The sequence below is a fragment of the Plectropomus leopardus genome, chromosome 6 (genome assembly GCF_026936395.1).
Source record: "Plectropomus leopardus strain MGB_pleo_1.0 chromosome 6, ASM2693639v1, whole genome shotgun sequence".
In the NCBI taxonomy this organism is placed as follows: domain Eukaryota; kingdom Metazoa; phylum Chordata; class Actinopteri; order Perciformes; family Serranidae; genus Plectropomus; species Plectropomus leopardus.
Window position 1 is genome coordinate 28,002,775 of NC_142181.1, and position 26,916 is coordinate 28,029,690.

Genomic DNA, 26,916 nt, shown 5'->3' on the forward strand with positions numbered 1-26,916 from the left:
GTAGCCTCAGGCACTGCAGTACAGTTGTATTTTGTATAGGAGCATCACAAGGCCGAGTAGTTTTCTGATTTGTTAGAGGCATAGATGTCAACAGAGGTTGTAAAAAAAATAAATAAATAAAGACAGCATGTGCTACAGTGCGTTCACTGTACTTCCTGCATTTTGTTCACACTATACAGGAGAGTCACACTTCGAACAGCCTAATAAGGAGAATTGTTGATATTACTAGTGTTACTGTGCTGTGACGTGAATGTGTGGGTTGGGTTCCAGGTGAAGGCACTGCCAGGAACAGTCTGTGTTGTGAGAGAAGATCTGGAATCTCGAGAGCTTTTTGATGAGTGAGGACCATTAGATCAACAGGTTCACTGGTCAGCAACAATGCAGGCCTTGCTTTAAACTCCCAGGCTGAAAAGTGAGAGGACATTGTGGAAAAGCTCTTGTTTTACGAGTCTGTCTCCCACGTTTAGTGTTCATGAGTCCTGAATAATGACTTAAAGAATTGGTGGCCAAAATGAGGTTCTTTCACAAGGTATCTGTGCTTAAGGGAAATGATGCACAAGCAGTAAAGGAACTTAAGAACTAAGGGAATAGCTCTGACATCTCAAAGGAGCTTTGAAGTCTGTGTCAGGACCCAATGATGGATCATTACAATAACTACATTTACATGCACACTAATATTTCACCATTATTCCAGATATGACAGTTGATGTCTGAATCTGATTTGGGTTATGTGAACAGCATATTCTATTAGGATATTCTGAATCAGGCCTCTTTTCAAATGTGGCCATTTTCCACTTAAGATGTGGGATATGCTTGTATAATTTGCGTTTTAGGAGCATTATTTGGATATGTACTGTATGCAACACATTTTTAGGGATTTTTACCACATTTTGCAACACCCCTGCCTGTTTATGGTCAGTTTTGTGTGTGGTACACAAACTAACTCATCAAAAGTTTGCAAGGCTAAGGTAAATATGTGTGCCAAAACAAAAACCCATATTTCTGGTCAGAAGAAGAAACACACCTACTTTTAAACTCTATAAAAGACTTGGATGTCAACAGGTTTTTAAATATGTGCACATATCACAGCGCCGACCTTTTCAATAAGTTAGCTGACGTAAAAACCCTTTTTTGATGCAAAGAAGCAAGTGGCATGAGTAGTTTCAGCTGTTCCACTTCTACTTATTTTGACATGAAAAAGACATGTGAGGGTATGTTCATGGGAGTATGCACAATTGCATGTAAATGGCAGTATTAGTGAAATATTCATTTTTAAGCAACTTAGTAGGAATATTGTCTTTCTCAGAACAAGGGCAAAAACTGAAATATTTTGTGCATGTAAACGTAGTGAGAGTTAATGTATCCAAACATTACTCTAGAGAAACAAATACATGTGGTTGTGGGATAGTGATCTATGCGCTATGCTTTTGATTGCACAGAACCACACATTTTTAAAGAGCATAGGTAAGAATCACTGCTCAACAAAATGGTGAATACAAAGATGGCTTTTGCAAGGGCATACACTATATGCATATACTTAACCATCCAATAGCTATTCCCACTTATCTTTCCTTCAAGGAGCTTTCTAAGTGAGCCTTCTCCAATTCAGCCCCCCAAACACAACTGTAAATATGGTGCTGATTGTTGTTGAAGTCTTTGGAGATTGTAATGGCCTGAGAAAATTCTTGGGAAGACCTATCTTGAAACGCATTGCCTTCCTGCTGTGGGTAATTTACAGAGTGGGTCTGGTTCCACTGATCTGCGCTTGATTTGGCAGGTCAGTTTTTCCTCTCCGTCCTTCTAAACTGAGAAATGGCTAAACACAGACATATACAAAGAGGGAGAGAGCCAAGCAGATAATGAAGTGTTCAATTATAGGGACACAGAGAGCACATTTAAAACGGAGCTCCTCCAGCGACTTGCTCTGTTTTAGGAAGTGCCTTCTCTTTTTTTTATTTTTCCTCAGGTCTTAATCGAGAGTGCTATCAAATTAAAGCCATGTATCATCCAGTTATACACAGAATCACTGCAGGCACTCACAGACAGATGCCCATTGCTCAACTTCTCCCAGTTCTTTGATTCGTACCCACAAGCCAACACATAATCTGTCTCAATCTCCATCACTTTCCCTTTGTTTCTGCCTCTGTTTTATAGAATAATGAGTATTTGGCATCAAAGCTGTTTGGCCAGTCACCACATTCAATTCAAACTGGTTCTGTCTTGTTCCCATTACTACAGAAATCTTCGGTGAAATACAAATTCGTCCTTCAGAAGAATAATCTTATCAAGGCTTGTGGTTGATCAGATTCTTGTGTGCACCTTTGCTCCGGGAACGGCTTGGCACATGCATACTCTTTTTTCAACACTACTTTGCTTCAGCTTTACACATTTCCACTTGAGAAATCCACTGGAGCACATAGAGGTTCTGAGGTGCATTAAAAAAGAACTTTACGCATTACATTTTTTATGATTAGATTAGATTAGATTAGATTAGATTAGATTAGATTCGAAAGTCTTTATTGTCCCTGAGGGACAATTTGGTTTGCAACAGTAGTCAGCGTAACCAGTTCACACCATAATAAATAAATACAACAAATAAAGGCATAAATACATCTAACATAGAGTAAATCAAAATGAGTTTTAATGAATATCAAACATTGAAGGTTGATCAATAATTGTACATTACAAGACATTAGGGTCTAAAGCGTGTTTAAAAACCCAATAGCTGAGGGCAAAAGAAGGCAAAATGAAACAGATTTCTTAGATCATTCGTTTTTCCTTTCATATTTGCCCTGTGTTTGACTAATGAAATGTTTAGTCAGTGCAGTTAAAAGATTCAGTGTGTAGGACTTAGATGAATAAATTGGTAGGAATAGACTATAAAATAATAAGCATGTTTTCTTTAGTGTATAATCACAGGAAAATAAGAATTGTTGTGTTTAACGTGAAACTACTTTATTTAGTCATGGGCTAGCTAATAGTGCTAACAGAGGTTTGCAAATGCGGAACAATATTTTTTGAAGATACTAGATATTTACAAAAAGCCAGAGACTGTATCGTACTAACTTGCTGTAAGCTGTCATGTCAATTCACAACTTCTTACCCTCACGGTGCAGTCTCTCCCTCCCTCTGTGCTGCTGCAGAATGTTTGCAGCTACAAAGAATAGTGTGAAAGTGAAGAGCTTTCACTCTCTAGCAAAATCTGCTATCTTCACTGCCAGATGCCACCAAATCCCCCTAAATCTAACACACTGGACCTTTAAAGTGAGTGTTCTTCAGATGCTCTTAGCACAGCAGGTTAGGCAGGCAAAGCACATGTTACTAACAGCTTGAAAAGAATCCTCAAAACGAATTATTGTTGCTTTGATTAGAAATACCTGTTACATAAGATTTGTTCATCAGCCTTAGTTTATTGAAAACATAATTATTTTTGATTTATATTTAAAGGTCTGCACAAGTATACAGGGGGCATTGCATACACTGCAACTTTATTATCATCAGTCATAAGACGGAATAAGATTCCTCCATTAATCACATGGACATAAATTGTTTTTCAATAAAGTCTCTCTCCTGGTGCCCTTGGGATGTAGGAAGTAAAGCAATATGTGAATGAGCAACAAGAACTGTGCAGAGCTGCTGAGCATAATTGGTTGTGAATAACTCGGATGCAGTGGCTGTGGTAATAATGTTCTTATCATCCCTTCCATGTCAGGCTTTGTCCCTGCACCGGGATTTCCTCTCTCACTCTATTAATCAGTGTCACAATGCAGCGGCACTTGTCATCCTCCTGCAACCTCAGGGAGCCTCGTCATTGATTACACTGACTGGCTGTTGAAGCAGCAGGATGGTCAGGTGTCTGCCACTGTCGTATCTGTCATCACAGCACTGTTCCCATTTTCAAATGAACATGTGTCCAGCCAAGGTGGAGGTTGGAGTTTATCAGTGCTGACAGAAGAGGAGAAAAGAAACTGGGCAAAGTGACCAATTTTCCCTGAAAGCTTTTTTGCTGTCGTATTTGGCCCAGTTACTGTCATTTAATACCTCTGCAAATGTAAAAGATTTTGTCGGCATGTTTATACCTGGCTGGCTGCACAGGATGAATAAGAAATGAATGAATATATGCCAGGTTTTACAGCCAAAATGGAGCCTTTGTGCTACAGTGAGAGAGCAGCTAATCTCCAGGGGATTCATGTTTGTATTGTTATAAGTGGTAATGTATGCCACATCCTGTGTATTCTGATTTGTCTGACTGAATAGCTCTGCTTTGTATTGATCTGCCTGTTGCTCATTAGTGTGCTTACTCAGTGTATGTGGGAACACACTTTTTTTTTTGGTTTAAAACAAAAGAGCCCAGCATAATGAGTAGGATCTGACCTTGTCAAAATTAATTCTTGTGCCAGGCAAACCACTACAGCAGCATCAGCTCTGCGATGTGACAGTTAATCAATGCTTTCCGTCATATTCTGTCATTCTTCTTTATTTGCACGACATACATACACCTGCTGACAGCACTCGGCCCGTCAGATGTTAAATGAGGTTCATGACAGAGATGGATGGCAATGTGAGGCCAACTTTGGAGTGCCAAAGTGACCTTAAGTTGGCAGAGGCATTGTGGGTAATTTTAATGAGATGTTGGCCCAGGTGATGGGCAGGTGTGACTGTGGTGACCTTGGGTTGGCTTCCTGGGCACTATGTTGGGACCAAGGCTACCTGGGATACACACAGACTTTGGATGCAGCATGAATGATAAATAAATTTGGATACAATCCTCAGAATGACTTCTACTAACCCTTTGAAACCTGGGCAAATTAGGTTGATTTCTTTCAAAAACATGGGAAGAAGGCCAATTTAAGAAGAAATGGCCCAGAAATGATCAGGGAATATGTATATATAAAAAAATACAAATAAAAATACAAGAAAATTACCTGAAAATTAGCAAAAGAAAACAACAAAAAGAAAAAAAAAAAACACACAACAAATACAGGTTAAAGGTTAAAAGTAAGGTTAAAAAAACAGGAAAATGACCTGGAAAAAAATTCTTAAAAATATATGTATTTTGTAAAATAATTTAAATATATAACTATAATAATTAGAAATATAGTTTCCAAGAAAACTTGGCTGACCTAACTTTTTTTTAAAATAATTTTCTAAATCTAATCTTAGCCTTTTTTTAATTTATGTTTTGAAAGAAATCAAACAAATTTTCTCAGAGTTCAGAGGTTTAAATACTTGTCTGAAGGTGTTTGAATGCAGCACATGAAAAGTGATGTCAAGCCAGGTTTCAAAGGGTTAATCTGTAAATAAGAAATCTATTCTGCTAGTTGTATACATATTCCTCTCTGTTTACAAAGTAGGAGATTTGTGACACACTCTGTCGAGGTTTTTGTTAAAACCTTTGATACACACATTCAAGGTGAATCCGGTAAATCAAAGCTGATGATGCAGCATGGAAGATGTCTTTCAAAGTGTCACTGTTTTGTCAGCTTTTTTGTCGACAGCTTGGTGGAGGAGAACATCACTGAGAGAAAGATGCCATTATCAATCCATCAAAAAAAAAAAAATCATGAAAAATAAATCATGAAAATAAACCAAAAATAAAATGTCGTAACATTAAAAATACAGACAGGACCGAAAAACAGAAAGATATCTTATTTTTATTTCAATACTTTAATACAGTTTCAATACAGTTTTTGTTGTCTCTCCAACTACAGATGGTCCGAGGCCGACCCAAAAAGAAGTCATTTCTCTGCGGGCATTCATGCTTCTCTTCCTCAAGCAACTCATCCTGAAGGTATATCCCACCTCTCTTCGAGCCTCACAGCCCCTCACACGGCTTCACTTTGAGCTGCACAGAGAAAATATGGAGATTGTCAACTCTCTCTGTGTTACCCTTCCAAACGTTCTGCCAGTCTGCTTCTTAATAAATTCTGTCCCATTTATTCATTCTGAAAAAGTATGTGAAAGTAAATCAGTTGTGCCGAAAATGTAATCGCTTCATTATTCAGTTCTGATAATTATTTAATCATTTAAGTAATTTATCCAGTAAAGAAATCAAACATTTGTTGCTTCCAACTTTTTTAGTGAGACAAATTCTGTTTTTCTTTGCTTTAATTTTTGACAACCTTTGGTTTCGCTGGCTGTTTATCAGACAAAGTTAACCCTTTTAAGGCAACACTTTTGGCTCTGATAATATATGACAGGCATTTGTAGTTATTTGGGATTTTACCAACTAAATCAATTGAATTATTACAGAAATACACAATAGACCAACCTCTCACAAACAAAACAAAATTACAAGAGATGGACTTCATATTACACATTCGATAAGGCGTTTTTTAATATTCCACACAACGTGGTGCACAAGTGTGTGTTTTGCTGCCCACATCCCAGCATGCCATACCTCTGCAGACGATTATCCTGCCTAGATCTGTAACAGAGCTCTTTAGGGCATGGCAGACAAGAGGAATTTTCACACCGGACAGAAATCAGGTATGGTGTCATCATGTCACAAGGCCAAATGAGTCATCAAGCTGTTCAATCTGTTTCTGTTGCAGAAATTCTCATCACACATGCATCAGTTACACACCCAATCTAAGCACAACAATAATAACTGACACACTGCCAAAACACAAAGTGTTCCTCCTCCAGTAATTTCTACTGTACTGTAGACATTTTCTGCCCAAGCATTGGCACATATCTGTGTAGTGCAATGATCCCTCTCCAATTATTTGCCAAGTGAATCATTTAACCTTTTATTTGTTTTTCTTTTTTTATTTCAGGACCGAGGTGTAAAGGAGGATGAGCTGCAGAGCATCCTGAACTATTTGTTAACAATGCATGAGGTACATAAGAGTCTTTTGACAAGTGGATTCACTCAGTGTGTCAGTTGGCTGCTTTACTGCACTAAGCCACCAGGTTACATTTTATCTTCAGCATTGCTGTAATAAGAGAATTATTAGCATTTAAAGAAAGCAGCAATGTATTTCCATCCTGAAGTGACCAGCCACTGCCCTTGTACTGTTGTTAAGTGTACCAGGGACCCAGATGTATTTTACACAGGGTGTCTGCATGTCCTTCAACTGTCTTAGAATATCTTAAATTTAATTTTATAAATATTAGGCCTTAAAAGTCATTGAATTATCTTAAAAAAATCTTACGAGAGGTCTTAATTGCCACAAACTTTTATTAAAATTTTATTTATCAATAGTTTGATTCCTCTTTGTCAAAACAGGTCAACCTCTTTGTGTAAAAGAAAAACATTTCTGATGTTAAAAATCTTTAAACTGACCACTGATACTGTTTTTTTTTTACTTTATACTTGCACCTAAGTACCTGTTGGAAAAATGTAGACTGACCTAAGTCACTTTAATAACCATATTTCTATATAAAACCTACCTCTGCACAGGACCACATATACTGTACCTTTACACAAGGTTCCCATGATCATGGAAAACCTGGAAAAGTCATTTTTCACATTTCACAAAAGTCACATTTTCCAGACCTGGAAAAATAATGGAATTAGTAAAAGTCATTGAAGGTTTTGGAAAAGAAGTGGAATTTTCTTGTGTGTAATTGTCAAAGTAACCTTCCACATAACGTATCATAACAGCAAATGTATTTTCTGTAGCTGTCGATGTTCAGGAGCACACTCTGACATGCATCAGTGTGGGAAATTTTGTTTACCATTATGTCGTTTATTCATTGGTTTGCCTGTTTGCTGAAATTATGTCTGAATAGAGTTTGAATCTGACACATTTAAAATATGTCTACCAATTGGGGCAAGATTTTTTATTTATTATGGGTCCTCGAAAATGTGTGGGAACCCTGTTTATAATTACCTGCAATGCATAAACAGGCAGAAGAGCATTTGTCCAAAAATCTTTAAATTGTTTAAAAATTCTCTTGAAAAGCATTAATTTTAGGATTCTAGAACCTATAGTTACCGTAATTTTACAGTTACAGGGGATACAATCGCAAGGCACAGACATTATGTCTTTGCTGCAATTCTAGACTCTGAGCAAATAACAAAAACGTTATTCTCTTTTTTGCCTGTACCCTTCTTTATCTCTCATTACCCTTCTCTCTCTGGTTTGTCTGCAGGATGAGAATCTGCATGACGTTTTGCAGTTGGTGGTAGCCCTCATGTCTGAGCATCCAGCCTCTATGATCCCAGCTTTCGACCAGAGAAATGGAATACGGTAAGCCCCTGAGGGGAAGACGTAATCTGTTTGCTGTTCAGGTACAAAATGAAGAGGTGATTTCACAAAATAAACCTTACAACACTTGTGCTGCTGCCGTTTGCCTATGTGATACATGAATAAATCATGAGTTCAATGAGGAAAAAAAAAACTATGCATGGAAAAGTAATGATATTAACATATTGATTTCACAATATGACATGGATGATCAAACTAAACCCATGTGATCCTATAAAATCTAAATGCACACAGTGTAGCACTACATGTGGGTTCTCAGGAATTCATTATGTAAGGGCTACTGCTTTCATTAGGACATTCATTTAATGTTAATGTAAATTCACTCTGAAGGAAAGTGGTTGTCAGCTAAGCAGCGGAGGGCCTTTTCATCAACAGGGCTATATTTTATTCTGTCAAGAAAGTGCGCAGTTGCCAGCTTTCGCTGCTTGTGTCTATTCCAGGGTAATCTACAAGCTCATGGCCTCTAAGAGTGAAAGCATTCGAGTACAATCCCTCAAAGTCCTTGGGTACTTCCTCAAGCATTTGGGCCACAAGTAAGTAACACATTCCAATAGGTCTATAGTTGATTGTAATTACACATTAAAGATGAATTGTCAGCTTAAACATATAGGTGTCTGTTACATGTATGATTCGGTTGTCTTCTGTTGTTTTGCCATTTTATGTATTTCCATGTCCCTGCAAAGTCAAGATTCGTGAAATTACAATAGGCCGGACAATTTATCAAATATTATCAAAATTGCAATATGGACAAGTGCAATGTCCAAATCACAGGAGTTGCAATTTTTTGATAAAGGCAAAATGTGTTTCGACATGCTAATTATAAATGAAGCATTCTGATACTACAGAGATGCCTCAGCCTACAGATTATATTCTAAAGGGGAATGTGCTTGTTTGGTACAGACTCCAGCAAAAATCACATCATCATCATTTTTTTTTCAATGACAATGAAAGGCCAAAAAATTCCACTATAGTCACGACTTGTATCACATCTGTAAAAACAGTTGACAAGCTGGTCAGGACCCAGCCCACACCTTGTGTTATGAATACAATACATTATGAAGGGTAACGTTTTCTATTTTTAAATATTTTTTCATCTGATCAATAAAATGTTAACGGTGTTGAAAATATAGTGTATATGGAGATCATTAACAGCAATCCTGTATCAAGATGAGTGGAATTGTAATATGGCTTATTTCCCTTATTTGTGTTAACACAACACTGGAACTTCTAACTTTAATATGGTATCGTTAAAAATATCAATATTCGTACCATTGTTGATATCATGGGGAAAACTGACATTGAGGTCATACAAGTGAAAAATTTTAACAAAGGATAATTATAATATGCCTGTAACATGATAACAATGACTTTTTTTCTTAGTTAGTAGTAGAGAACAGCAGGATGACTGTAGTTCAGAATAGATATGTATTGATAAATCAATATTCACTATTGTTCACATCATCGTCTTGTAGAGTACTGTGTGTTGCTGCTGCTGAGTTCACACATCAACATTACGCTGAAAAATTGGCTATCAGCTCCTAAAGCACTAATACAGAATGTGTCTTATTTTCTCCAGCACACAATTTCTACAACTAGTGTAAAGTTAGTCATTATAAATATGTCTTAGTCAAAAATAGTACCTGTCTGAGCAGTGTCTATTTCGGTTTAGTGCTGGCCCAGTCACAAGAGATGTAGTGTTAATTAACTGCAACAACGAGTAGCCTACTGGTAGTCAGAGTAGCACAGGTCGTAGCAAACCATTCTGTCATCAAACAGGTGAAGTTGTCGTTATCAAAACCTTGAATGTATTCGGGTGTCGAGCAGCTTACCTGGTTGAGTGCTCGCTTCATCTGCAAAGGCTATGTCCTTGCAGGTTCAGTTCTATCCTCAGCATTATGCTGCATGTCATCCCCTCTCTCTGCCCATTTCACGCAGAAGCTATCATGTCAAAAAAAGCCCCAAAACATAAAATAAAAAAAAAAATTGAATGTATTTTGACTGTCTTGAACTTGAATGTATGTTGTTTAAGTTATAAGTGAGTTGATTAAATGAAATAAATATATCATTCCATACGACTGACGTTGAATTAAAGTCAGATGCAGACCATTGAGTAATAAGTTTGAGAACCCCTGCAATAGGCAATTAGGCTTGAATCTGACAAAAAAAAACCCCATCATAAATCAGGCAGAGATATATAGCATCTGTTCCTGTCGCTCTTTTGAAAAAGTGGACAATTAGAAGAGCCAAAAAACTTTTGACTCAATGCCAGTTTTGCAAATTGGGGTGCGCTTCTTTGTAGAACACCTGAATTCCTGGCGTTGTGCCGTAAAGTCATTACTTCACATAAGAGAATGGTGCACGATGTCCAAGTTACTGTCCTACAGAGTGAAATAAATAATAAAGTACCTCACTAGGATGTCAGCATATCTTCTGTATGCTGCACATTGGAGAGGAGAGAGACATAATGCCTTCGGGTAGAGAGTCTGTGATTCAAAACGCAGGATGCAGTGACGGATGGAGTAGATATGAGGGTTTTTCTGTGCTCACAATGGTGGGGTGTTCCTTTTTCCTACTGAATGGAGAGAACGGGCCGGCATAAACCCGTACTAGACGGCCTCAGGCTCAAGCAAAAGGCCTATATCCTCCAGGGACATGAGGGCTTCATGAAAGCCTGCCCTCACCCCTCACTTTAATAGCTTTCATACATTTTAAAGCACCATCCTGCTCACTATGAGCTCCAGTGCAACTCATAAAGAATTAAATGTGTTTCTTCAGCACTTTGTCCATGTTATTACTTTTGTAATTGAATTTGTCATTTGTGTTTAGTGATGTTACCTCTTTCTGGGTCGACGAGTCAAACAGCCAGTATGATTTGATCTAGTGGTTTGTTGTACTATTTATACCTTTTGGGCTATGCAGTACAAAACAATCAGAAAAAAATGTGAGAAAAGTCAGTATTCATGAACTAAAAGATAAAACATAACGACAAAAGTGCACACAGATGATGATCACTGGGCACTTTGTGTAATTTCTGCAGACATGCGGTACCATGTTTCAGAAGCTAATACAAATACAAGCCTCGTTTATTTTTGAAGGAGCTACATTGCACAGGGCAGATCAGAGTTTCCCTGTTAACAGGCACCTAAAGTGAAGTGGGCCTAAAGATAAAGTATAATTATGAAGATTGATTGTATTCTTTTTATAACTAAAAAACTGCCAGAAATCTTTGATTTATGTATTTATAACGGATTTTGAGTAGTTTTAACTTTGTCTACGGGTTACAGCATAACAAAGTAGGAAATAAAAACAATAAACACTACTAAAAAAGACAAAAGGCTACTTATTTATGGTAGAGCCAAGGAAAAGTGACTCAAAATTCCAAAATTAGATCAGCAAAACGTTACCCTTCTGAAAAGGTCCTGGTGTGGTATAACGCCTACAGTGGACAGAACAGAACCTTGTTGCAGGTGAACCATGTGCAGCTGCGCCCGGTGGACTTATCCCTCCTGACTTCCTTACATTCAAGGTTGCAGAGAAGCTAATATAAACAAAGGTACTTAGTCTTGTAATATTCTGTATAGAGTTAATTTGTGGATGCTCCGGTTCAAAACAATGAAAAACTTTTCTATGAATGTCATCTTAGAGCCACAATAAAGGCCAAAATGTGGTCTTTAACAGATGGAACTGCTTATTTTTAGCCAAGTCCATTTCCTGAAAACTTATGGGCCCTACTGGCCAGTTCATTGAAATTAGGAGTCAGCATTGAATAACGGCATTAAACAGTCAACAGTCAAACGTGTGTTTTAACAATGTGAATCACTGTAACCAAGAGAGGTCCTTGAGGAAACAATCATACATGTGCACTCAAAATACGAGGTGGATTGGTGCAGTAGTTTTCGAGATTAGCTTACTCACGTGCCACACAACCAAACACACAACCCCCGAAGTTACAGCTTATGCTTGGCAGAGATAATAATCAAGTTTATAGTATTAGAACTAAATATGCTTCCTGCTTTTTTAATTTGTTTTATCCTTAGATTTACTGGGCCCAGCCTCCCACTGTACCTCTTCGGTTGAGCAGACTCGAAAGTTAACCTCAACCTGTTATGCATCATCAGTCTGCCCTTTTCTCCCAAATTTCCATATTTATACATTCAAGAGAAATGCTACTCTTCTTTTAAGTGTCCAATTTGCCAGCCTCTGCATTATACAAAAAAAGTTGAGGTATTAGAAAGTCCCATCTCATCTTGAGGCAGTGGCAGCAGCTTTGGCTTAGCATTGTAAAAGCAGTCCTTATGCTGTTTGCAGAAGTAGTTTGTCACTGTTGAACCCATTCACCTATAGTATGCCTCCATTGTATCTTGGAGCCATTCCTAGTGACAGGCTAACTTCGTTATCCCACACACCTCCAACGAAATTCCCCCAATTTATGACAGCAAGCAGTTCCTGACACTTGTCTCCCGAGCCTGGCTCTGTGGGTGAGAATAGGGAAGCAAGCTGACGGCAGTCACTGATCCTTTCAGTGGCTTAGGGAGCTCTAAACAAGCCACTTTACCATTATGTCTGTGTGTGCGTGTTTATCCACAGGAGGAAGGTAGAGATCATGCACACACACAGCCTCTTCACTCTCCTGGGAGAGAGGCTCATGCTGCACGCCAACACTGTGACCGTGACGACCTACAACACTCTGTACGAGGTAACAAAACATTTTCCTCCCAAATATATATCAGCATTACTGCACCTGTGTAGAGAATGTGTGACTGACGTCTTCTCTCCGCAGATTCTGACAGAGCAGGTGTGCACACAGGTAGTTCACAAACCTCATCCTGAGCCTGACTCCGCTGTCAAGATTCAGAATCCAAGTAAGCCTGTAAAATGTCACAGTGAGTTTTATTCTTCTAAAGTTCTCTGGTAAAATTGACAGTATGTGTTTTTATTTGTGTTTGTGACATCAGTGATTCTCAAGGTGGTAGCCACCTTGTTGAAGAACTCTGCCCCCAGCACAGAGCTGATGGAAGTTCGGCGTCTCTTCCTTTCAGACATGATCAAACTGTTCAGCAACAGCCGAGAGAACAGACGGTGAGCAGAACGTAAACCCCCTTTTACTCATCCACTCTATCAGTTATGTTGCTGATTAATGTATCAAAAAAAAGATGGGAAAAAAGGCACACTGTTCCCCCTCCTTGTACCATATTTAATTGGCTCATGTAGCTACACTCACGTTGGTGCTAAGTCATCCTTATATATCCACATGTTCTCCTGTATGTACCTCAGTGACAGCTTTTGACAGTCTTCCCATCTCACATCCATGGTGATATACACACACACTCTCTAAAAACATATTGCAATTAAACTGTAAGTCTTTGGAAACCACTGACCTAAATCAACAACATAATTAGCCTAAAATTAATAAGCAGAAAGTGCTTCTTCAAGTTAAACTGTTGAATGAAGAAGAAAAAAACAACTCTTAATTGGTTTTCACTTGCTGCCCCTTTTCTATCTTGGCTGCCATTATGTTTTGTGAGAAGCTTCTGCCAAATAAACAAATGAATATATGAATGGCCAAATGATCAAAACAATCTGTTGTAATGCAAGCAACAAAATAGCAAATAGCACAAATATGTTATTCTGTGACAAAGAAAGAAGCTGAGCAGAAGCAGAAAAAAACTAATAATACTTGTGATGTGCAGAGTAAAAGGTCCAGTTTGTAGGATTTAGGGGGATATTTTGGAAGAAATGGAATGTAATATAATAAGTAAGTTTTCTTTAGTGTATAATCACCTGAAAAAAAAGCATGTTTTTTGTTACCGTAGAATAAGCCATTTATATTTACATTTGGAGCAGGTCCTGGTCCACGGAGTCTGCCATGTTGGACTGCCATGTTTTTACAGTAGCCCAAAACAGAAAAACCAAACACTGGCTCTAAATGGGTCTATTTGTATTTTTGTATTTTGCTGTTGGCTGCTGCGGTAAGCAGCCTCTACGCAACAAGAGCATCGGTAAAAAAAAAAAAAGAAAAAACATTTTCTACCCAAAAACTTTCATTCAGTGTTTTAACCAGTTTAAATTACCGTGTCACTGAGAGGAGAGGCCGCTGCAGATAATTCGACTCCTAGTAAAAACCTCCTGAACATCTGGATCTTAAGTTATAAGGGGAAAAAAACCTGTTAAAAAACTCCTGCACAACGAAAACTGAAGGAATCCTAACCCGGGAGTTCACACTTCAACTTAAACCTGTTTCAATCTGCAATCCTCACTGCTCGATGCCACTAAATCTTATAAATCCTCCTTATAAAGTAATGTGAAAATTATTAATTTTACCACCAACATCAATAATGACTGTCAAACTTGCTTAAGATAAGAGGATCAGAATTCACTTAAATGACTCACACTGTTATTTTCCAGCCTACATAGGGCAGCTTTTATGTGTTACTGATGTGGTGACGTGCGTGTTGCAGGTGTCTGCTTCAGTGCTCCGTGTGGCAGGACTGGATGTTTTCTCTCGGGTACATTAACCCTAAAAACTCTGATGAGCAGAAGATTACTGAGATGGTGTACAACATCTTTCGTATTCTGCTTTACCATGCCATCAAGTACGAGTGGGGAGGATGGCGCGTGTGGGTGGACACACTCTCTATAGCCCACTCTAAGGTGAGTACTGTACTATACAACAAGAGGAAACACTGACCTCTGCTGTTGAGGGAGACATTATTTTTTTTTTGTCTTAACCGTTCTTTCTAAAAGGATATCCATAGCTGTTTGCATCATAAAAATGTGGCTAACATTCTCTTTAATGTTGCCCTTTTTGCAGGTGACATATGAGGCTCATAAAGAGTACTTGGCTAAGATGTATGAAGAGTACCAGCGGCAGGAGGAGGAGAATATTAAGAAAGGAAAGAAGGGTTTGGTCAGCACCATCTCTGGTCTGTCTGCTCAGGCCGTCGGCATCAAGGGAACAATAGAGATCAGAGAAATGGATGATAACTCGCAGACACCTGAGAGTGAGAAGGACTATGAGAGCGCAGACTCGCACAACCTGCTGGCTGAAGGGAAGGGGCCTGAGGAGGGTCTCAGAGGAACAGAGTGTACGGTAGATGGGGTCAGAGTCGAAGTGCACGACCTGCTGGTGGACATCAAGGCTGAAAAGGTGGAGGCTACAGAGGTGAAGCTGGATGATATGGACTTGTCCTCTGAAACTCTGGGAGTGTCTGAGAATGGAGCGCTGGTGGAAGTCGATTCCCTGTTGGATAATGTTTATTGTGCTGCAGTGGAAAAGCTCAACAGTAATGTCAACAGTGTTTTGGTGCCAAAGGGCAGCATGGACGACCAAAACACACCCCCTCTCATTACTCTAGATGATGACAAGGACAGCATCCCTAACAGCAACAACTTTCTTTTTGGCAAGGTGACAGGCAGCATGGAAGACAAGCTTCTGCCTGATCTCAGTACAGCTGAGCCTCTGGTGCTGCCCAGCCCGGAGCCTCCAGTCCACACCAGTGCCAGTGATGAACTAGGCCTTCTCGCTCGCATGACAGGCAGCTCTGAGCTTGGCTCCTTACCCAGTATCCTGGAGAAGGATGAGTTTGAACTGCAGGCAGCCCTGGAGGGCATCAGCTCTGTTGCTGCTACTGAGGCCGAGTCCTCCTCCAAAAACCCAGAGGTCACTGGCGGCACAGCTGCAGCGGCATGTGAAGGGGACCCTTCAGCTGTTGAGAACAGCAGTGCAGCAGATGCAGCAAGCAACACTTCTGACACAGAGAGATCAGAAGATGGCAAAGACAAGGAGACGAAGAAGATTCAGACAACAGCCACCACACAGGTTGTTCCAAAGCTAAGTCCCTTTTTACACAAAGATTGCACCATAGGGCCACTATAAAATCCCTTCTTTACGCTGCCTTTGCATTTTACATAGAAAGAAACGAGTACGGCATCGTTCCGCTCCAGTACACTGCATCCTGTAGTCAAAAGAGGTGTGACCGGTGTGACATGTACCACATCAGCATCAGCCTCTAGTGTGACATATAACATATGCTTCCTCAGCGTTTTCTAAATGATAACAATGGCACAATATGTCAATCACAATCACTTACTGTCTCTGTTATATGGCGACTGATCTCGTCCTCTGCGCTCGGGGGGTCGAATCTCATTGTTTCTCAGTTTGCGGACATTTACTGTCCAGTCATGGACATGTTATGGAATTTCACAATCACAGTTTGAGGCCTGGAAAAGTCATGGAATTAGTTAAAATAATTTAAAGTCATGGATTTGTATGTAATGAAATTGTCACATTAATCTTTCACGTAATGTAGTATGATAAATTTATTTTCTGTTGCTGTCATTGTAACATAGCTCTAATATGCATTGATGTGTGACGTTTCGTTTATGTATTTTTCATTGGTTTAACCCCCTTTGTTCCATTTCTCTCTTTATGTATGCAAGTTGGCTGAAATTATGTTTAAATTGAGTTTGAGAAAAACGCCAGGCAAGTAGGTTAAGAGAAAAAAAAAAGTATTAATGGATCCTTGAAAGTCGTTGAAAAGTTTTGAAATTTTGAAAATATGTGGGAACCCTGATTACCAACGCTGTTCTTCTCCGAATAAGCTGTTAATTGCTGACAGCTGCTTTTTAAAATCCCCACTGTGTGGTCGCTAACGTAAAATATAAATGTTAAAACGTCAAACTTTACCATCCCTGGTTACAGCTTTCCGGCTTTACATTTTACACCAACTTCATTTTGGAGCTGTCACCACCTCCATACCTGGCTCAGAGGCGAGACAACTCTTCCCTCCCACTCCACGATCGCACCTTATACCTTCGCACCTTATCGCACCAGAGTGGCGAAGCGGCCTAACAGCATGATATTCCTGATAGGCAGTGTAAAACTAGCAATTTTGGAGTTCATTCTTGCAAATATCAATTTATCCAGGAATGTCCAACACAAAAAAGACAGTCACCATTTTTAGGTTTTCACATGAAAGAAATAATAGAGGTTCACTGACTTGACCAGATTGAAAATGACTGTAAAGCTCTGCCAGAGGGAAATATAACAGCAGACGATCATGAATAGTGAAACAGAGCAGTGTCAGGTTCACAGCAGGAGGGAGACCATTTGCCATTGTCAGGATGTGTTGGCCTTTCGTGAATAGTTCTATATTAACAGACCCACAGGGATCATTCATTTCCCCAACTGTTGTATTATCGGGGACAGGATGGCCTGGTGCACATCAGGCAACGTCCCTCTGAGACTCAGGAAAGTGGGCTGCTGGAAGAGTCGGCTGAGCCAACAGGAGGGCAGAAATAGACAAAGCATTATTCTGTAACGTCCGCCTGGGATTTGTTCCTTGCTCCCGTCCTCTCGAAAGAACTGTGCTCTTTCTCAGAGGTCGGGCTCTCTGCCTAACCTGGGTCACTGATGAAGGGCCAGTGGGAGGCCAGGTTTATTTTTAAACCTTTTCTGTGCTGTTGCATAATTGCTCATGTTCAATGCATCGCCACTGCTTTTTTTACAGGCTTTTTTGCATCACCTTGCTGACTCATTCAACTTATGTTTAGAGGTTGCATTAAGCCTGTTGTATTTTTTCTTTTCCCACAGGCAGGAAGAAGTTATACAAGGACTCTCTTTAATCTGGCAATTCATCATTCATAGTGAATAATATGACGGTAGCATTATATCTCATTGAGGATGCACCATCCATCTTGACAGAAAAATAGGATTAGCAACTAGTCTGTAAACAGTATCTCATGATGCACAGTGATTGTATATGTGATTCCAAATTAATCTTTCTTTTGATTTCTGCTGATTAATTTCCATCAGAGTCTACAAGGCCGCCTATCCACTCAGATGGAGAGGGACATTCGTGTGGACTTGGGCTTCAGGGGCACACCCATGACAGAGGAACAGCGACGGCAGTTCAGCCCCGGCCCACGCACCACCATGTTCCGCATCCCAGAGTTCAAATGGTCAGCCATGCACCAGAGACTGCTCACTGACCTGCTGTTCGCGCTGGAGAGTGACGTCCATGTCTGGAGGAGGTGTGTGAAGTGGTTTATGTGCGCTTGAGAGAGACAGGGAGGGAGGATGAGCATGGAGCTTGTAGTGATAATCAGATTACGCTGAATTTATTTATCATTTTATTGCTCTTTTTAAACACATATTTAATCTACTTTTTTATTACCACTAAAAGTGTTTTTAGTGCACTGCACAGTAAAACATAATTTATATATTGTGTAAAATGCTTGTACCCATAATGATATTTTTTTCCTTCCTCCTCTGCAGCCACTCCACCAAATCTGTCATGGACTTTGTTAATAGTAATGAAAACATAATTTTTGTCCACAACACCATCCACCTCATCTCACAAATGGTGGACAACATCATTATCGCCTGTGGAGGGATTTTGCCTCTTCTCTCAGCGGCCACCTCTCCTACTGTAAGTGTTCCTTGCTGTCTTCACTGTGGGGGAATAACGCCATCTAGTGGTAGTTTATTATAACCTTTTGGTCTGTGGCAGTCTGTTTGTTATGTGACAGAATGTAACTGTGGGAAATAAGACATTTTTGTGTTTATTGATTTGGGCCATATTTATTTGCTCAGCTTCTCTCCACTTCAATTAATGCCGAGGACATTACTTTATGACGAACTTTCCTCAATGTCATTCATGTTTACGTTTATCAATCTACAGCAATTATCAGATTTAATTTGCAGTTTTGAACTGAAATGGAATTTAATTATCTTCTTTTGTTTATTTTGTCTGTGGAGTGCCAAGATTAATATTTATGCAATTTTAATTTCTCCCTCTTAATTACTGTTTTCACAACCCTTTTGTGCTCAATATTCATTAAATATATCTAAAAATGTACTATCCCTCTGGACCAGTGCAGTTGGGATCCTTCTCAAATATTTTCCTTAGAAAACCTTTCCATGTTTTATCACAAAGCAAATGAGTGCTAACAAAAAAAAATGTCTGCTTTGGCCTTGACCCCTCAAAAAAAGCATTTGACAAAATATTACTTTGGCTAGAGCTGGATAACCAGCTGAACTGAGATCAAACTCTCCACCAACGTTTAAAATTTCGAATATTGTTCTCAGAGGAGGAGATCCTACTCACACTCTCATAATAATAATGGTCCATGCTGCTGCCCTCTTCCTGACTGACCACTTAGTGTTTCTGTCCTGAATTTAGCAGAACCTACTACTGTGTTTATATCTGTGGCATGCCCCTCTCTCCATATTATTTTGCATGGTTTTGTAAAAAAAAAAAAAAAAAATCACAACTTGTGTTGAGAATGTGGCAGAGATGCTTTTGTACATGTGCACCTTAGTTTGTATGACTGGTGTCTTTCCTGTGCAAGACGGAGTTGGAGAACATTGAGGCAACACAGGGCATGTCCTCAGAGACAGCCATCACTTTCCTGTCCCGTCTCATGGTCATGGTCGACGTGTTAGTGTTCTCAAGCTCCCTCAACTTCAGCGAGATCGAGGCTGAGAAGAACATGTCCTCTGGTGGCCTGATGCGTCAGTGCCTCAGACTGGGTAAGACCATGATTGTGTATTTGCTGCTGTAGCTGCGAGTTTCAGTCAGTGCAGTGAGCCAGTAAAACAATTACAGTATCTTTATGCTGGGATTTGGGGAGGTAAACGGCATCTTTTGCCAGTCACACTGGAAAACTGATGAGGTAGAAAACACCACAACAGTATTCTCCTCACAAACTAATAATTCCCCTAATCCCTGAAAATCCTCTGTTTGATCAGCAAAGCTAATTAATTTGAGTTCTTTGCTAATTGTATGCTCAATTGGAGAATGTGCAGCGCTAATAAATTACAGGATCATCATTCTGGAATTCATAACAAGCAGAGTGAATCATTTGCATTGCAATCAGGTACTCTTTACAAATGGTAGCCTTTGTAGTTTGTCATTGGTGTGTCTTGTAAGATTCACGAGTTCCTCTCTGCCCTTGTGTGTGTTTGAATGTGTCTGTACATAATAGAGATTTGATGAATGACATTTGAATGCAAAGCAGATAACTACTAAAGTCTGGTAAACCATAACTGTTTGATACAAAAAGCAATCACAGAAAATAAGTGTTTTTGGTCTATTTTTATCTGCTTGAGTGAGAGTGTGTCTGTGTCAGTTTGTGCCTGTGGGTCTGTGTACCCGCGAGCCTGTATTTGCTGGATTGTTGACTCCAAGTTGTGCTCTGGGGGATGGGGAATAGCCTTCAGACTTCACAGTGTCCTTGTTGCACACATACAATCTCTCATCACTGGCTTCAGTGTGAAATCAGTCTGGCTGCTGATTTTACTCCCGGCCTCAGTCCCAGCAGCCTGGAACAAACAGTCATCAAAGATAACTGATTAATTTTAAAGAAGTCACGCATGTTATCAACATTTAATTTCCATTTAACTTTGAAATGAGAGCCAATTTGTATGCTGTGTGTGTGTGTGTGTGTGTGTGTGTGTGTGTGTGTGTGTGTGTGCGTGTGCACGTGTGCGCAGTGTGCTGTGTGGCAGTCAGGAACTGTTTGGAGTGCAGGCAGAGACACAGAGACAGGGGAAATAAGTCTTCAATACCCAACAACAAGACTCAGGAAATCCTGCCAAATGTTTTGACCTCTAACAAGGTAGGATTTGTGGTTTCTGTGCCCCAAAAATACAATGCATTTCACTGTGAGAAGAATTTTGTCCCATGCTCATAATGTGACCTGTAGTGACGCTAAATCCGTTCTCCTATTCTGAACATCATGTGTACTTTCTGTGGTACTAAATCTGCACACTAGCATACAAATGAGGATAGATTTTTTTTCTGTTGCACATTTGACCATTTTCTAATCTTTCAAATCATGCAAAAAGAAAAGTAACAGCAAAAACCAGTTTCATTGAGCTTGGACTGAACAGAGTAGCATGTCATATTGTGTTATCTCTCTGCTTTAGACAGCCATAGAGACTGTCCCTAGTAACCTGTCTCCCATCAAGGATCCTGATCGCCTTTTGCAGGATGTGGACATTAATCGACTGCGCGCTGTGGTGTTTCGTGATGTGGTGAGTGCAGCTGTGTGTGTGTGTGTGTGTGTGTGTGTGTGTGTGTGTGTGCGTGTGTGTGTGTGTGTCTGTGTGTATCTCTGTGTGTCTGTATGTGTGTGTGCGCATGCAGGGTTTGTAAATGCACCACAGGCATGTTTTTGTGACAGAGATTTGGCTGCTGTTAGAGAGGATGAAATTAGGATTTTTGTTTCTTTGGCAGACAGATGTATGCAATGCAATACCTTTCAATCAACAGGTGAAGCACCAAAGGTGTCCATGTTGAGTGAGCTGCTGTCTTTTGAACACAAGCACTGATTTTTTAAAATTTATTTCAACATAGTTTTTATTTCTGTTTAAACAACTCATACAATCATATTCATAAGCGTGCCCAGTTTTTTCTTTTTTGTGATGTTTTCTCTGCTACGTCCCCATAGACCACAAGTCTAATAATAATAATAATAATAATAATAACAATAATAATAATAAAAATAATAATAATAATATAATAACCGACAAGAAGAAAAAAAAACATTTGAGCTTAAAGAAAGAGGTGTGAATCAGAAGATCAGACAAATACAACAGGAAAAAAAGGTGGATGTGGGGTGAGGATATTACCTGGGGAAATTGATATACTGAATTTTCAAGTAAAAATTTCAAAGCAAGTATTAGAAGCCTATTAGCGAATACTGGCAGTACCTTGAATGTGTTTTCATGCTCTATGCAGAGTGCTTTCCTCAGAAAAAAGCATTTCAGACAGCAGTGGATGGTGTGAAATGAGATCTTCTGAACAGAGCATATTGTGATTCCTCTTCACAGGATGACAGTAAGCAAGCCCAGTTCCTGGCTTTAGCTGTGGTGTACTTCATCTCTGTCCTCATGGTCTCCAAGTACCGCGACATCCTGGAGCCCCAACGTGAGACTGCCAGGATAAGCCACTCAGGACGTAGCATGCGTCAGGAGATCAACTCACCAACCAGCACAGGTGTTGACAGCTGTGTGCTACCTTCCTTCCAACCATTCTTCCTGCTCACTAATCTTAGCGTGTGCTAACTGCGTCTGATATATATGAATGTTAAGTGCCCTTGGTTCTTTCTGATGCTCTGCTGCCAGCTTGAGTTGAAAGCTCATTCAGTAAAATAGCAGGGATACCCTGCCTGCACTCTGCTGCTTCACCTATGATTTATTCATGAGCGCTGCTAATTGCACCGCACAGAATTAAATGTGGAGGCAAATGGAGACTGGGGCTGGAGATGGTATTTATGAACTTGAATAGGCATCATCGTTCTCTCTGAAATGAAAGGTAGTCTATGCCTCAAGTCATAAATCATACATTAAGCCACATGAAAGGAAATCAGTGGTTGCCTACAAAGGTTTAACGCAGTGTCTGCTGCAGTGCCAGCTTCCTATTATGAGATGCACGTGTGAGCATACTTGATCAACTTCCATTCAGACAAAAGGCGAAGTGAATAAAAGAAACAAGAGGAAGACAAGAGAGGCCAGAGGAAATATGAAAATGTAATTTGAAGCACCATCAACGCACAGAGAGAATGAAGAAAGAGAAGATGAGCAGTGAGAAGTTGAGAGATGGGGAAAGCAGCAGCATGCTGGCCAACTACTGTGGGTTTGTGGGGCAGTGGAGCCAAGCTTGCTATTTTCAGCCCCATCTGTCAGTGCCCATTAGGCAAGCAATCCACCAGAGGAGAATGGGATCATAGAGGTTGCTGGGAGGAAAGAGGCACACTGCCGCCTTCATAAATTTCACCAGAAAATGGGGAATTTTCCAGACGGCATGTGGCAGACGATTGTGTGGTGGACCAGGAAGCCAGACGACTTGCTGGCTAAATCAGGCCCCACTGACCTCGTTAGGGGGCATGTGATGAATATTAATATAACTGGCCTTACACCTACTGTAGGTAAGCACTGGGTCAGAATGAACCAACACCAGACTGGAGAGGAGCCTCTGCGGGGAAGAAAAACAAACATTTTAATGGGTCAAGTTGATCACTCTATAGAAAAGCATTTTTAACATATGATGAGACAGAAAGCTGCAGATTTCAGACTCAGCATCTCATGTATACAGTAAGGTACAATATACAGTAAATTATGTTCAAGAATAATAAAGCAGCTGCTCCTCTGTCACTGTGTCTAAGCAGTTAAACAGAGAGCCTCCCTGGGCTTTAGGCAGGAGGAAGCTGAAGAAAAAGATTCATGTTTTATTATCATAGATGGGAATAACTGAGCAATAATCTCACCAGAGGATCAGAGCTTCTGGAGTGAGATCTGAGACGCGGCATTGGCACATGGCTCGTCATACACATGGCTCGTCATACACATGCTAAATTTACTGGTAAATTTGCTGGCTTTGGAATGTTTTATTCATTGGAATTGGTTATTTAGTTTTAAAAACACATTCCTTACTTCTCTTGACAACTTTTATTTTGATAGTAGGCATATGTAAAGACTATTTAATGTAAATATAAAGAGTAATGTTGATCAACTCAAGGGATTAACAGAAAATTAAATTATTAACTTTTTTTATCATGGAATTAATTTATCCAGTGAAAGCACAAAACAGGAGTTTCTAACCTCTAACATGGGAGGAATTTCTTTGATATCATTGTAAATTTCATAATTCTATTGAATTTTATATATATTATTATATTATTATATTTTATATATATTAGTATGTTTTTTTAGACTAAACTATTAACATACCTCAGGTGGCCACCAGTGTTGCTCGACATTAATAATTGGCTGAATTTATGTTTTGACACCGCATGACTGAAATTCAATGTCCGTATGTATAATGCCAACATCAATTTGACATAGAATACTGACAACAAATGACGATGACATTTTGCTGGTTTTAAGTTGTGTCCTTAAGTAACCAAAATCAACAATGTCAAAGCCTCTCATTAAAACTTCATTGTAGAATAATGACAGTTATAAGGTATGTAGAACAAAACCCAACGTCTGCAAAATGTCATAATGATAATGTCTACACAACAATTCTGACATCCTTAGACATTTAAAATATTGTCAACCTGATTATCACTCCAACAAAATTTTAATGTCTGTCAGCTTAAAGAGTCCAATGTCTTTCTGATGTCTTATTGACCAGCTGGGATTAATAACAAATGATAATGAAAGGGGTATAAATGCAATTTAATAAATATTCATAAAGAATTTAATCAACACAACAAATAATATGCAATGATTGAATGTAGCTATTAGTACTGTACATATCTTTTTATATTTTTATATATATATGTGGTTAACTGTAGTCTCTGCCCGTCATTCTCTGTCTTTTCTGTTTGTTCTTCAGAAACACCCCTAGCATTTGACAGCAGTAAGGACCATCCTGTGCCATCAGACCTCCACATGGAGACCTCCCTCCCCCACACAGACTCTGGTATTGGAGAGGAGCAGGTAGCCAGCGTGCTAAACGGGTCTGATCTGGACCACAGCGCAGGGCTGCTCATATCTACACTGTCCTCAGAGGTGAAGAAGTCGCAGGAGAGTCTAGCTGAATCACCAAGCATGGAGGTGCTTAAACTGTCCTCCTCCATCATCAGCATTAGCCAGCCCAACAAGGGCATCAATGTCAAGGAGATTCTGAAGAGTCTGGTAGCAGCTCCAGTGGAGGGCATGGAGGCCGGGCTGGAGCCCATGTCCCACCCAGACCCTGCTGCCAGCGCCCAGGCCCAGGCCATGCTGCCCATGCAGTTTCACTCCTTCGACAGGTGAGAAGGTGTCATCAGTTGGTAGTCTTTTGTGCAGAAAATCAGTTTTTTAGCCAATTTATTTACACTTTACGTCATCATAAACCATTTTGCAACCCTTGCTGTATGTTTTATGTATTCTTCCAAGCAAATAAGGATTCTAGTTGTTTTTTTACAGTGTGAAAATTAGTTTACATTTACATAAGTTGCCAAATCCATGTATCCATGTGTATTTATTTTGGATTATTATTATTATTAGTAGTAGTAGTAGTGGTAGTAATAGTTTTTAATTCATTTTTAATCAAAGTCAAATCAACTTGCTGGATAAAACATGGCATTAAAACACAGTTATAATGTAAATTTGACCAAAAAAAAAGGCTTTGCAGGCTTGCAGCATTTATGGTTGCAGTATGGTCCTTTAACTCAGTGGTTCTCAACCTTTGGTGTCAAGAACCCCTAAATTTGTTACACATGATGTAAATGTCCCCAATTTGGTAAGATTTGGCTTCAGGAACCTCCGTCTGAAAATATTTTGGTAGCTGGATACGATTAACCAGAAATCTGCAGTCAACTGCATTCGAGGAGATGACTGATAAGGAAGTAAAATCATGATCAAAATAGTCTCTCTTATGATTCTTACTCACACTGTCCTCTGTAGTGAATTAAATAATGAGAATAAATACTCCTCATTTTTTTGTGGAACCCCTGAAACTCTCTTAAGGAACACAGGGAGTTTAATGGGCTCTTGGTTAAGAACCACTGCTTTAACTGATATTGAGATTATATTGGTTTTGATAGGAAAAGCAAAGAATATAAAAGAGATAACAATTATTATAAATTTGTCAGTCATGCTTGACTGTATAATTCTCTGTTGTTTACACTTCTCTGAGGACGGCTAGCAAACATTTCATGCCATAAAAGATGTGTGTGTACGTGTGTGCTATCACTCCAGTGACCGTAAAATGCTGATGTTAATCCCCACTGTTTATCTTACTTATCCAGTAAAGCACTAATGGTTTCTAAGTAGCATGCAACACATTATTCATTTCAGGCCACTTGTATTGAGCTCATCCCCCACAGCAAGGAACCCCTGTGTTTGAAAAGGTCTCTGAAGAACTGTGGCACTGCTGCGGTTTATTTACGTTCCTGGATTAGATAAAACCACACAGTAATCTGTCTGGATTTGGGAGTTTACAAACCTGCTCTTGCAAGGATTTCAAGCTTCAAGCCCCTGATCCCTGTCTCCTATGGTTGATGAAGTTTTGAAAATCATAATTTTTCTGAAAGTAATTTGAGTTGGCATAGCACAAACAAAAACTAATCCTGTCCTCTGGACACCAATGTTTTAGTGGAGTGTGTGTGTGTGTGTGTTTGTGTGTGTGTAATCACTGCCAGGCTCCAGAGAGATGGCAGAGGACACACTGAGTCAGGACGAACAATGGGGCCTCCCCTCTTTTTAATGCATGCTGCGGCTGCTGTGCGGTCCTGAGGTGAGCCTGATGAATAGGGAAAAAGATGGAGGAGTATGTGGAGAGAGGACAGCTGAGAGGGTGGGGGTCTCCAGGGCGTTGATGACAGATTAAACAGAAGCAGCCTCACGCCACGCCATGGCCAGCTCTGTCGCCCTCACTGCTCACACCCCTAATGGGAACTGGCAGCCTGAAATGAGTCGCCACTGCAAAGTGTATTATTTTTGAAATGCTTTCACACAAACCCTCCTGACCACATATACAACTTTGTCTCATGCTTTTCATGTCACTCCCCCTCCAGCCTCTATTTGCTGTGTCTAATTGTTTGCCACCTGCCAGTGAAATGAGCTGCCAGACACAGACAGGCCTTTCATTTGTCTGTCAGGGTGACAATAGATTGGGAGTGACAACATCAAAAAGGGAATAGAGAGGGGAAAATGGCTTAAAGTAGAGTGCACAGGGGCAGTCGTAGAGTTGCAAAGGCCCCT

General features: G+C 39.7%; 1 protein-coding gene across 1 annotated transcript in view; it reads left to right on the forward strand.

Annotated features, from left to right (window-relative positions):
* Positions 1 to 26,916, forward strand: part of nbeab (neurobeachin b) — a 291,848-nt gene that overhangs the window by 103,374 nt on the left and 161,558 nt on the right. Inside the window, exons 15-30 of the mRNA XM_088079139.1 lie at positions 5,712 to 5,791; positions 6,780 to 6,842; positions 8,101 to 8,198; positions 8,657 to 8,749; positions 12,804 to 12,912; positions 12,997 to 13,078; positions 13,172 to 13,295; positions 14,675 to 14,867; positions 15,028 to 16,035; positions 18,031 to 18,248; positions 18,493 to 18,646; positions 19,569 to 19,749; positions 20,713 to 20,837; positions 21,148 to 21,255; positions 22,054 to 22,219; positions 24,563 to 24,980. Coding sequence (XP_087935265.1) covers positions 5,712 to 5,791; positions 6,780 to 6,842; positions 8,101 to 8,198; positions 8,657 to 8,749; positions 12,804 to 12,912; positions 12,997 to 13,078; positions 13,172 to 13,295; positions 14,675 to 14,867; positions 15,028 to 16,035; positions 18,031 to 18,248; positions 18,493 to 18,646; positions 19,569 to 19,749; positions 20,713 to 20,837; positions 21,148 to 21,255; positions 22,054 to 22,219; positions 24,563 to 24,980 — 3,220 coding nt within the window. The remainder of the gene's footprint in view (positions 1 to 5,711; positions 5,792 to 6,779; positions 6,843 to 8,100; positions 8,199 to 8,656; positions 8,750 to 12,803; positions 12,913 to 12,996; positions 13,079 to 13,171; positions 13,296 to 14,674; positions 14,868 to 15,027; positions 16,036 to 18,030; positions 18,249 to 18,492; positions 18,647 to 19,568; positions 19,750 to 20,712; positions 20,838 to 21,147; positions 21,256 to 22,053; positions 22,220 to 24,562; positions 24,981 to 26,916) is intronic.